Source organism: Scyliorhinus torazame, chromosome 12, assembly GCF_047496885.1.
Source record: "Scyliorhinus torazame isolate Kashiwa2021f chromosome 12, sScyTor2.1, whole genome shotgun sequence".
In the NCBI taxonomy this organism is placed as follows: domain Eukaryota; kingdom Metazoa; phylum Chordata; class Chondrichthyes; order Carcharhiniformes; family Scyliorhinidae; genus Scyliorhinus; species Scyliorhinus torazame.
In genome coordinates this window covers 53,508,829-53,521,112 of record NC_092718.1, presented here as the reverse complement: position 1 = coordinate 53,521,112, position 12,284 = coordinate 53,508,829, and the positions used below count along the sequence as shown (strand labels likewise).

Below are 12,284 nucleotides of genomic sequence, written 5' to 3'. Positions count from 1 at the left end.
ATCATGCCCAATCCACCTAACCTGCACATCTTTGGACTGTGGGAGGAAACTGGAGCACCTGGAGGAAACCCACGCACACATGGGGAGGATGTGCAGACTCCGCACAGACAGTGACCCAAGCCGGAATCGAACCTGGGACCCTGGAGCTGTGAAGTAATTGTGCTATCCACAATGCTACCGTGCTGCCTGTGCAGATTTTAGGGTTAATGCACCTTCAGTCCTTAACTCATCATGTGTCTTGTCTCCAGGTTTAGCTGGGTGTACAAAATTCTGTAGTAACATGAATGTTTTCCTCTCAACTGAGCTGGGAAAGGTCGCAGTGTGCAGGTCTGAAACTGTCAGATTGGCTTAAGGACCAACTCGAACCTTTCCTCATAAGAGTTCCACGTCTCCTCTTCCTCATCAAACATGCCTCTGGTGCCTTTATTCCGCCATTTTTGGATCGCAGCTCCCTGATCTGTTGCTACTCAGTATTCAGCCTGCCTTCTATGCCATTTATTTTCTCTCTGTTTAAAGCAGACAGTCTTGCAACGCGCAAGCAGACTAGCTGTTTCTGTGCCCCGCTGTCGACACCTGGTCAGAAGGTTGCAGGGCCGGCAGCCCTCTAGGTTCGTGTTCCCACAACCTATTTCAGTGCCTCGTGTGCGGTCTCCACAGCTCTATCCACTACAACAGTAAGTATAACGAAAACTTCAATCCTCCGGTTGGAGTAAGCCCCCAGTAGCTCGCAGTTACCCAATAGCTTTTTTAAAAAAAACTCTTTTACTTGTACTAGTGGCTGTTGCGATCATCTGGATTCTTCGCCGATGCCCCGCTACAAACCTTATGGTGTCCAAATATTAACTTAGAGTTGTTTTTACTGTCCACAATGGTGATTTTGCCTCGGACGTCGATGATGTTTGTCCCGATGATGAATTGGCCTGGATCTCCAGCGACGATTCCTTCTTCTGGCTCACACAATCAGCGTAGAAAGTTGTTTTTCTCCCCTTTTTTGTTTACAGCCCAGATGTTGTCACCAGTTTCCCTTTTTGTTATGTTCTTTGTTGTAGCCACAAAGAGAAAGGATCGGAGGTGACACACGTCGAGTTGGTATAACATAGTGCAAGGGGCTTATTTACAAGATGCTGCTCAAACAGGGTACACTGGTGAACTCCACAAAAGCCCGATGATGTCATTGAGTAACACGTGACATTACACCAGCCAATGCTGTTTCATTGATACGTAACAGTTTTCATTTCAGATTTCCAGTAGTACCAGAAATTAGTTTCCCCTGGATTCAAAGGACTAATTTTCTTTGGAGAATACAGGTTGACAGCATTGTTCATGCTGAGCTGCAAGTGTGTGTGGCCACACAGCAGCCTAGAAGGTACCGCGCAGACCACGCCACGCGTTGAAGGAACTGGTCATGCACAACAATAGAATTTGACAAGGAACACTGGCTGACAGGAGGCAAAGATTAGGTTGCTAAAATTCAGAGAGGAATGAATAATATTGCTGCATTGATTTCCTGAACTTGAGCTGCTGATTGTTGAAAATGGTGACAAGTAGAAAATTATAGGCTGACGGAAAATAGAGCCACAGGGGGTTGATGGCACAGAGGAGGCATTCGGCCCATCATGTCTGTGCTAGCACTTTGTTCGAGCAACTAATTCAAATGCCCTTCACTTTCTCCACCTGTCTCTCTTTTCCCTGCATGTCATCTCGGAACTCAATGTTTATTTATTTTTTGAGATACAAGCTACTCTCGCAAGGCAGTATGTATTGTCTATCCATTGGTTGCCCTGACAGCATTAAGAGTCAGTGGTGCTATGGAGACCAGACCTGGCAGGAGTAGCAGGTTATCTTCCCTGAAGGATATCCAAGAACCGGGTCCATTTTTCTCGAACAGCCAGCACAGTTCATATTTATTTTCTGGCTCATTGACCAGATTTATTGAATTCAACTTTTTAAATGACAATGGCAAAGTTTGAACTCATTCTCACCCTAGAATGGAGTTGATGGGAATGCATACGTTTGTGATGTCATCCAGAATACTTGCATAATTCTGCCGACGGGCTATTTTGCTCAAGGCAGGTTTGGAAGCAGAATAACTATCCCCCCCCTCCCCACCTCTCCCCCCAAAACTGGGCCGCTAATCATCCGATGCTGACTGGCAGGTGACAATCCTGACGACAAAGGAGTAGCTCTGTCGCTTAACAGCGCTATCGAAAAATCCTTTTTATCATCAAATCCTTTTTGAACAGTTGTTTCACTATTCCCACTCCTTTCTCGGCTTTCCCATTGGATTGGGGATACAATGGACTCGAGGTAATTGGTTGGAAGTTGTATCCTTCTGCAAATGACAACCATTTCCAACTACTGAAACAGGGTCCATTATCCGTCACGACTTTTATTGGAATTCTGTGTCGAGCAAACACAGATTTCGCCGCTCTTATCACTGAGTGAGCAGTCGAATCTGATAGCGTTATTGCTTCAGGATAATTAGAATAATAATCAATGATGATTAAATAATCATTCCCTCTGAAATAGAACAGGTCCATCCCAACCTTTGACCATGGGTTTGTGACGATCTCATTTTCTATAAAGGTTTCTTTACACTGGGATGGTTGATGTGTTTGACAGACACTACACTCTTGCACAAAGTTATCAACATCTCTATTGATGTCTGGCCAATATTCTGACTGCCTGGCACGTCTTTGACCTGTCTCTATCCCTTGATGCCCTTCATGTATCTTTCCCAGAATACTTCTTCATGGGCAGGACGGTATTACAATTCTGTATCCTTTCAGCAGGAATCCGTTTATAACAGTCTGGTCATCCTTGATACTTTGAAAACTGTTGCAACTGCCGTTTGGCCATCCTTCTCTTCGGTTTTTGATCACCCATTGAAGTATTGTGTCTTTTTCAGTTTCATCCCATGTTAAACTTAGCTTTGCATCAGACACTGGTAACATGTCTGCATCAAATGTGGCATGTACTTCCACATTGAGTACTACTTCTAGTGCTTTCTCATCATTGTAACTCGTAGCTCTTGATGATGCATCTGCTGCAACTAGTTCTTTGCCCTCAGCTTCATGCTGAAATGTGTTGGCAGGCTAATTTCTTTGCACCATATTTAATTGAATGCATGCATCTACCCCAATTAGTGATGACTTCATATCATCCACAATTTCAAAGTCCAATGTAATTCAAAGTCACTGTTCTGTACCATGAGGCGTTCCCGTTGTAGTCTGTCAACCTACAGTTTGATTTTTTAATTCTTGGAATCTTGTTCACTTGTTTTAGATCTGCCTCTGTGATTAAATTTGCATGTGCATATGTATCCAGCTTGAATGGAACATCAGACGCAATAATATTCGTGTTACAGTCCAATCTTTAATTAAATTGGAGAGTTGAAATATTGTTCTACCATGAAGTTATCCTGCAGAGTAAACGTAGAGGAATCACTATTTGAAGTGAACATTTTTTCATCATGTCCTTCATTTTGTATACTCTGTACCTTTTTATGTCCATGGAACGATTTTTTAGAGTTGTTTGCAGGTATCGCTGAAGTAAAACGGCATTGTGAGGCAAAATGATTGAACTTGTTGCATTGCGAGCATTTTTTCCTTTCACAGGACAATTTTTTCTATAGTGGGCGTGGCCACAGCGTGTGCACGTCATCACGCTGGTGACGTCACTTTCAAAAAGGCCACCATCAGTGGCGCGCTGTTTTCTGAACTGCGCCACAGAGTTAATGGCGCGGCCATGATTCCCGGGTTCGCGCCTTTTTCTTTAGCCCTGAACTCTGCATATTCGTTTGTGGCTTGCTCACTGGCCTTGCAAAGATTAATGGCAAAATTGGTCTTCTTAGTAATCTTTCTCGCAATTGCTCATCATATCTACCAAACACTATTTGATCCCGCAACATTGAATCTGCAACGGAGGAAAATTACAGGACTGCGCTCTCAGTCTTAAATCAGTTATGAACAAATCTATCGATTCTCCTTTTAGCTGCAGCCTTTTTCTAAACAGGTAATGCTCGTACGTCTCATTCACTTGCGTTTTGCAATGAACATCAAATTTGTCCATGACCCGTTCAAATCTTTTCTTATCCTCGCTGTCTGCGAATTCAAAGGAATTAAATAATTGAAATGATTGCGGTCCAGCCAAATTGAGGAGGAGCGCAATTTTTCAATGATCAGGAGCTGATTCTAACACGGAGGCAGATAAAAAAACTTCAAATTGCTGTTTGAAATTTTCCCAGTTTATACTTAGTTTACCAGTCATAGAATTTGCAATGCAGCAGGAGGCCATTCGGCCCATCGGGTCCTGAAGTGTTCTGGCTTTTTCAGACCTTTCTTATGGTCAGTAGCTTGGTGCTGTCTCCGAGATCTGTGTAGCGGCGTGTTTGTTTTTCTTTTCGTCTCAGAAGCTAAACTCACTGCTTACTTTTAGGAACATACTCCAGGTAACATGTGGTGTTCTTTGTGATTCTGTTATCAGGATGGATGTGGTAGTGTTCAAAAAAACTACAGAAGCTAAGTTCATGAACGAAGCTAACTTTTATTTACACTACTTATTAAAGCTTGACCACTTACTCCTATAGTAAATAATAATCTACTAATCTACAATCTACACTCTACTAACACTAGTCTCTACACTCTATCTATAACTGTACTCTACACTCTCTAGACCTCTCCTCTGCACTCTCTCCAGCCTTCTCCCAGAAGCCTGCATCTAGCTCCATCGAGTGGTTAGTTATTATTTGACATTAACCCTTTGTATTCTGAACATTTCACATAATGTCACAGCTCTTTCCACACTGGAGGGGCCCACTATTGTCCATAGTTCCCTACATTCATTGCGAGCATCCATTTTGTATTCTGGAAGTAGCCATCCCAGATGGCTACACACCTCCCCCAGTTGGGACTGTTCTCCTTGGAGAATAGAAGGTTGAGTAGAGACTTGATAGAGATGTTCAAAATCATGAGGGGTCTGGGCAGAGTAGTTGGTGAGAAACTGTTCTCACTCATAAAAGGACCGAGAATGGGAGCGCACTGATTGAGATTAATTGGTAAAAGTAGCAGACGCGAGATGAGGAGAAACTTTCTCACGCAGCGAGTGGTTAAGGTCTAGAACCCGCTGACTGAGAGTGTGGTGGTGGCAGGTTCATAGAATCTATAGAGTCCCTACAGAGCAGAAGGAGGCCATTCATCCTATCGTGTCTGCACCAACCCCCAGAAAGAGCACTTCTATCATTTCAAAAGCAAATTAGATTGTGATCTGAAAAGTAAGAATATGCAGGGTTAAAGGGAGTGGAGCAATGGAATGAAATGGCACTAAGTGAATTGCATATTTGGAGAGCCGGTGCAGGCAGGATAGGCCGAAGGGCCTCCATCTGCACTGTGACAATTCTGTGAATCTGATTCTGTGATGCAAATATAAACTATTTTTTTTTTAATTGTTCCTTTTCTTCAGCAGAAGGACTTTGACTCATAAAGTTCCAACAAAATGGGGCATTGTCTTCAGCTATCTTGTTTTACTTGTTTGTCCAAGATATAGCAGATACACTCTTATGAATACAGCAGATTTCTGAAGAAAGTTCTTCAAAATCCATACCTTTGAAGTGTGCATTTTAATGTGAAGTATTCATTATTTCTTGTCTCTCTACTAAACAGGTACCATCTCCTGTGAGACCGCCACTGTGTCACCCAACAGTTTCCAGGTGTTGCCATGCAAAGTGCAGTCAAACTTTGCCACCAGGTTGTGGACGTACAATGGGGCCGCAGTCGATGCCAGTTTCATGGTGCTTCCCGATGGCGGAATTATTGCGGCTGCAAAGCTTCTGGGCGTCTATGAGTGCTGGGCCATAGAGGAAGACTTTCGGCTGCTGGTTGCAAACTACTGCCTGAGACTGGATACTTCTCCAGAGGCCACAACCTTGCACGCATCGAGAAAGTCCAACTCGGTATTGAACGAAAGGAGTGGGATCATTATCAATCCACTGAGCAGTGAGAGTCGCTTTCCTCAGCGCACCAATGGCAAGAGCTACTGGACTGAATTTGTGGCAGTGAGCGTGGTCTTTGGGTTAACGCTTGCAGTCACCTCCCTGGTCATTTTGTACCGGAACAGAGACAAAATGAAGTCGCTGATTAAAGACGGCGAGTGCTCGAGCATGCAGCAAAAGAAACAAAGGAAGATTGAGATCACGCATGAAACCCTGCCTCTAAATGGAAACCCTGTGCAAGTAGCAGCCTCCGAGCATCACAGAGGCTACCAGAGTCTGAATGACAACCATATCTGCAGTACACCCGTGCTGGAGAACACTCTCAATGACAAGGACTCTGGGTACCCCGAGTCACCAAACAACCAAATGAATCAAAAAAACTTGTACGTGGAGATTTCTGCTCATTGCCCCCAACCGAGGGTGAGGATTGGTGCCGAAATCAAAGACTCCGTAGTGTGAAATGGCAGAGTGAGGTCAACCACGGCACCAACTGTAGCCTTCCAAAAAGGGACCAACCACATGAAATTGAGAAGCGTAAAGCTTGGCAGCTTAAAAGACTGTTGTACTGTGCCATTTAGACAATCTCTTCAGTATGTAAACCACATGCATGGATGGTTATTGGTGTGGCAGTTGAGCTTCTAGTAAACCTGTGTGTCTATGACCATCGGCCAAAGCAGCATGGAACAGCGCATGATTTGTTGACTGACAATTTACCCCAATCTATTTGCAATTTTGGGCTCGTGGTACATGACTTTGGCTTTCCATTCTTTTTTTCGGGGGTGGGGGTGGATAGGGATGGAAGTGGTGATTGGGAGGGGGGGATACTCACAAGTCTTCAGTGGTTGGAAATACAGTAAAGCCCTGCGCCAAATGAGTTGGAGCATACATTCTGAGGGAAATATAGAGGTTGCTGATAAGTGGCCCTACTAACTATATTATATTTGGCAAGCATCGTATAAAGCATGGTCAATTTTCAGCAGTCACTAGTTACAGTGACTGCTTCCTACTGTGCCCTATGGTGAACCTGTGAGTACAGGAAACCTGTTCAAAATCCTTTCCTTCAATGTGGAATGTTCAGAATTAATGATTTTCTGCAGAGAGATAGCACAACGTAGGTTGTGAGTGATGTATAGAACTGAAAAGCAATTCTCCATTTAAGTAACAATTGTAATAAATCTTTCGGAAGGGGGGACAAAAATGTTCCTGTGGTTTAAAAACAAACACTTGAAAATTTGACTGGATGGTTTTTAATAAACTGTCAAAATGATTTTTTTAAATGTCTAATTGATAAAGTGACTCAATATAATGGAATTGTGTTGTAGTGTAGTAAGGTGCTGCATATGTGGGCAATAACAACAAGTTAGTTTGCCCACATATATTTGGATGAATAAGCTCCTGTGTTTGGATAATACGCTCAAGTTCATCCATGATGTTCTTAGAACTGAGTGGATGAAGAACTGGCACAGCTGACAAAAATGCGGCATCTCAGTTGAGCCAGTCAAACTGGAATGTTACCCGAATTGGGAGAAACCAGTAGGTTTAATCTGGTCCAACTTGGAGGAAAGATGAGGGTAATGTTGTAAACTGATACTAAGGATGTGTTGGGAAGGCTCCCGTTACAACCAACAGTTTACATTTTTGCAATTGCAAAAAGTCCGAAAGCATTTCACAGAGGAACAATGTAGGAAAAGAGACGGTCAGAGACCTGGTTAACATAGACAGACGCGTTACTGAGTTTGTGATCAGACAAAGCGCAGAGCGAGCAAGAGACTGTTTCCCCTTGTGTTAACAGTCAGCCTAAAGCTCAATGTATTTGTCATCTTAATGGTGAAAAAATATAGTGCTGGTAGCTAAACATAAGAGAGGAATAGAATCTATTGAAGGCAAGAATTTCAAGGTAGGGCACTCAAGAGCGTAACTAAGGAGAGTAGACCTATTTTCGGTGACACCAGTTGAGTACAAAGCTCTGGTGAAGTACAAATGTTGACCAGATCTTTAAACACTTTGTCAGGGTCCTAGTTTTCACTGGCTAGAACCGTGTCTTTGGATGAACAGCCCAATTTCCTTATATCCCCTTTTCAGGATGAAAGCACATAACAAGGGCTTCATGTCTCTGTTACTCAGCAGTGTTGATTGAAAGAGAAGTACAAGTAACTCTGGATAAGTCACATGCTGTAAATGTGCACAATTAATCTGGCAAATGGCAGCAGCATTTCACTCTGAACAGAGTCATATTAATGCCTATCAAATGTTAGTATTGCTTCTGACACACGCACCCTGTGCAGTATGAACTCGAAAGCATTGACATCATTACTATAGCAGTTTTTACAATCCAGCTTGCGTTCTGGAAGAAAGATTTGTGCAAACATTTGGTGAGGTTCTATGAGTTTGTTTTTTATGAAGAAGACACACATAGAGAATCACTGAGGTATATTTGTAAATGTGAATCTCCAGCTGGCATTTTTTTTTAGACATTACACTTTGATTCATAATTTTGTTCCTGTTTTCTTACTAATAAGATTGATCTTTAAGGCAAATATTTTTCACAGTTCTCATATTAAAGGGAAGTTGTGGAGGTGTTGGTAACAACAGAACTAGTGTTGCAAGCTGTGCTAAAAGATGTGTGGAAATACAACCCAAATATAGAGAAAATAGGTTTTTACCAAGTTGTTAACATTGATGGGAATTATGCTGATTTCTTTTAGGAGCAAAAAATCTCTATTCAGTGAAACTGAGATGTAGTAGCAGCTTTCTTAATGGTAATCCAGCGTGGTAAAGGAAATGTTTTTCTTGAAACACAACATTCAAATTATGGTTTACAGCCTATTGTGTGTACATTGATAGTTCGAACAATGATATGAAAGGCTTGGTAAGACAAAATTCGGAGCACAGAAATATAGGATCAGGAGGAGCCCATTCCGAGCAACGAGCCTGTTCCATCGTTCAGTTATAACCTATGCACCCGGTCAACTTGTCCATGCCAGTTGTTGGTGCTCCACACAAGCCCATTAATATATTCTTCCATTCCATTCCCCCTTACGCACCCAGGTAGCTTACCCCGTTTTACTTGCAAGCTTTAGCGCACCACAAATAGCCTGACCCCCACACCACCCCCGATTCCAGCACATCCTGCTAATTAGGCATGTGTGATTGAACTCTGTTGCTGTGGACGACCAGGCTGTAGGAAGAGCTGCTAGTTTAATGACAGCGACATTTCCTCGGCAAGAGCAACTTGACAAATGTGACAGGAGTTTTAAATGACAGATTATATTATCACCGTGGCAACAAGCTCCACTGGGAGTTGAATCTGTTCTTTATTGGCCCAAGAGGATCGTTTTAATGCGTGCATGCAATGTTCTATGTTATCAGCTTTTTTATAGTAAATATTTGAGGAAGTCCTTTTTTTAAAAAAAAACTCATGTTACCTGCGACAGATTAAAATGAGATTTTACGTAAGTACGTTTAAAATCAATTTTACTAAGAAATACTTGTAATAATTCTCTAAGGTACGACACTCTTATAGTACAACATTAAGGAGTTACACACAAACCACAAATCTCCAACTGGTAATAGTTGTTACCTGAATTCCTATGCACTATGTATAAAATCTTTCTGTTGGGTACTAGTGACTGCACATTGCCATCTACATTCTTGGGCTTTTTGCACATGTCTTATAAATATTGTACTGATTGTATTTTGTGTATTTTCTGTACATTGTGATGTTTTCCCCTCCACAGGTGGAATTCTTATGCTGTTAAGTGTTTCATTGCTAATGTTTATTTGCCTTTTGTGAACCAAATTTCTCTAGAAATGTAATAATTTCAGGAGAAAGTGGTCTTAACTTCATCATTTCTCACTGTGTTAAACATAAGCTTGGCAGTCTTAAGTTAGATGTAGGCTAGGCAATCTTAAGTTAGGCGTAGGCTTGGCAGTCTTAAGTTAGATGTAGGCTAGGCAGTCTTAAGTTATATGTAGGCTTGGCAGTCTTAAGTTAGACGTAGGCTTGGCAGTCTTAAATTAGATGTAGGCTTGGCAGTCTTAACTATTTGTATGGGGAGTTGGGAGTAATCAATTGAGCTCCGCGGGAGAAGTTTCTCCTTTTATGTGTATGTTTTTGCAATCTGATGATAGCAGAAAACAGCAACCAAACACAAAATGTATTTTAACATGTTTTTATTGTTGGTTCAGGAACAAGATTGTGCTTTACACTTGTGGAGTCTGTAATAGCATGTTTTGAAACAAATAATGTTTTTAATATTGTGCGTTTCAGTGTGGCTGTAATAATGGTAAGTGTTAGTTATGATTTAAGATGGGAAACAGGGAACTGGGATTGTTGAGAATGAAGTCAGAGGAAGATCAGTTGAGTTCAGAACACTGAGGTCTGGCTGAACACTCAGAGATGCTCCAAGACATTCCAACCATGGAAATGTCAACACTTAACCACAGTTTCAACGTAAATATACATAAGGACACTTCATAAGTAATCCTTTCACTGTAGAGTGTTTTGAGATGTCCTGAGGACATAGTAAGATGCCAGATAAATGCAACAGCTTAAGAATTTAACATAGACATGTTTTATAGTATGTCAAAGTTATTTATTATTAATAATAATAGTGATGTGACAGATTTGTAAAGGTGCAGAATCTTGGAAGCAGATGGTTTATACTGGTTACAATCTAGTTATTAAATGAGAAAAAAACATTATTACCGACCTGTATTTTTTTTTATTAAAAAGCATTCAACCAGCACTTGAGGGTGAGAACAGTGAGACTTAGGTCAGTACTTAAGCAAGCAGTGTGTGAATGCCTGGATCTGTCTGAATGAATCCACTTGTACACTCAATGGGAATATGAATAAATAAGGAAGGGGATAAATGTCTTTGAAAAATATATGATACAAATGACAGTCTACACTTTCGTAGTCTATTTAAATAAATTCATTAAAAACTGGTGCCAGAGACTGCCAAGTCTTATAGATAACACAAAGTAACAAATGTGCCTGTTTAGTGTTTTGTACGTTAATCTTGTAACTGTATGGTGTTATTAAAAAGGCACTTTATTCCTTTTTTTTGTAATAAAACACAATAAAAAATGTTGTATTTTGGTACTGAGATTTGCGAATGAGTTTTGCGAATTTAATCTTGTAATCTTGGCTCTAAAGACCACATACAATAGCCCCCAATAATGGTCCCATGTGCTTTGAATTGTCTGCGGGAGGGGTGAGTGTAAGCATTGAGGGAAGAATTTGGATTTGGCTGACGTGCGTTTCAAGCAGTGGTGAATGGGTGCCAGTTGTAGCAATTAAGGCAGTGGATGGGACCTTTGGACAGGTTACGCTATTGGGTGGTCAATCCCTTATTGCCTGTTTTCCCTCTCTTGTGACTTGTAGATGGTGGACAGGTTTTGGCAAGTCTGGAGGTGAGTCGCTTGCTGCAGAATTCTCAGCCTCTGACCCGCTCTTGCAACCGCAGTATTTATGTGGCTTGTCCAGTTCAGTTTCTGGTCCATGGTAAACTTCAAGGATGCTGATGGTGGGAAGGGGTGGATTTACAATAAAACACACCGCACTGTGGCATGGGGCCACACAAAATGAATGAGTTTCAATTGACTAGATGAAGATTGGATTAGTACATATCGGTGGAAACGAGTGAGATTTAAACAGAGCTTGAAATTACTCAAGACTGCAGTTCCACTCTACCCTCCAATTACTCAAGTTGCTGCAATTCAATGAAAAAAAAATCACTGCCAGTCCCCCCCGCTGTCACCAACATGTGATCAGTGCTTTTCCCGGAGAGAATGGAGCCTACCAGATGTTTATCTTCTTGGCTGACATTGAAGGAAGCTGCCTTGTCTGTCTCAGAAAAGAAATGACGGTGAACGTTGGCAGTTTCAACATCATTGCTACCTCCCAGGACAATTTCCATTCTGTCCAATTACACATCTGCAATGTACTTTGTGGCATTCCTCGGTGTTATGGGGAATTGCATGATTACATATTGTTGCTGACAAAACTCAGGGATACAGGAAAATTCACCAAAAGGTTCTGATCTTTCTGGAATAAAAGAGGGTTTGGAACTGTAAAATACATTGCAGCCTGTCTGGTTCCAGAGACTCTTCCCATGTCCCTTTACCACATTTTTGTCCAGGTAAAACTCTCACCTAACCTTGCAGGTACAGCGAACCCGAATGACAGCTCATCCCCACTCATCCACCACTCTTCACACCAGGTAGTAAAATCGAAACTGCCCTTTCAAACTTTGTTAATTCAAAGCAAATTTGAGGTTAACCAATTGAGA

The 12,284-nt window shown here is 41.7% G+C and overlaps 1 protein-coding gene across 11 annotated transcripts in view; it reads left to right on the top strand.

The window, feature by feature from the left end:
* sema4ba (sema domain, immunoglobulin domain (Ig), transmembrane domain (TM) and short cytoplasmic domain, (semaphorin) 4Ba) overlaps positions 1-11,101 on the top strand; it is a 670,779-nt gene extending 659,678 nt beyond the window's left edge. For all 11 annotated transcript variants that reach the window (XM_072468709.1, XM_072468710.1, XM_072468707.1 and 8 more), the window contains one exon: positions 5,661-11,101. In XM_072468709.1, coding sequence (XP_072324810.1) covers positions 5,661-6,448 — 788 coding nt within the window. In that variant the 3' untranslated portion in view covers positions 6,449-11,101. The remainder of the gene's footprint in view (positions 1-5,660) is intronic.
* Positions 11,102-12,284: the final 1,183 nt, after the last annotated feature.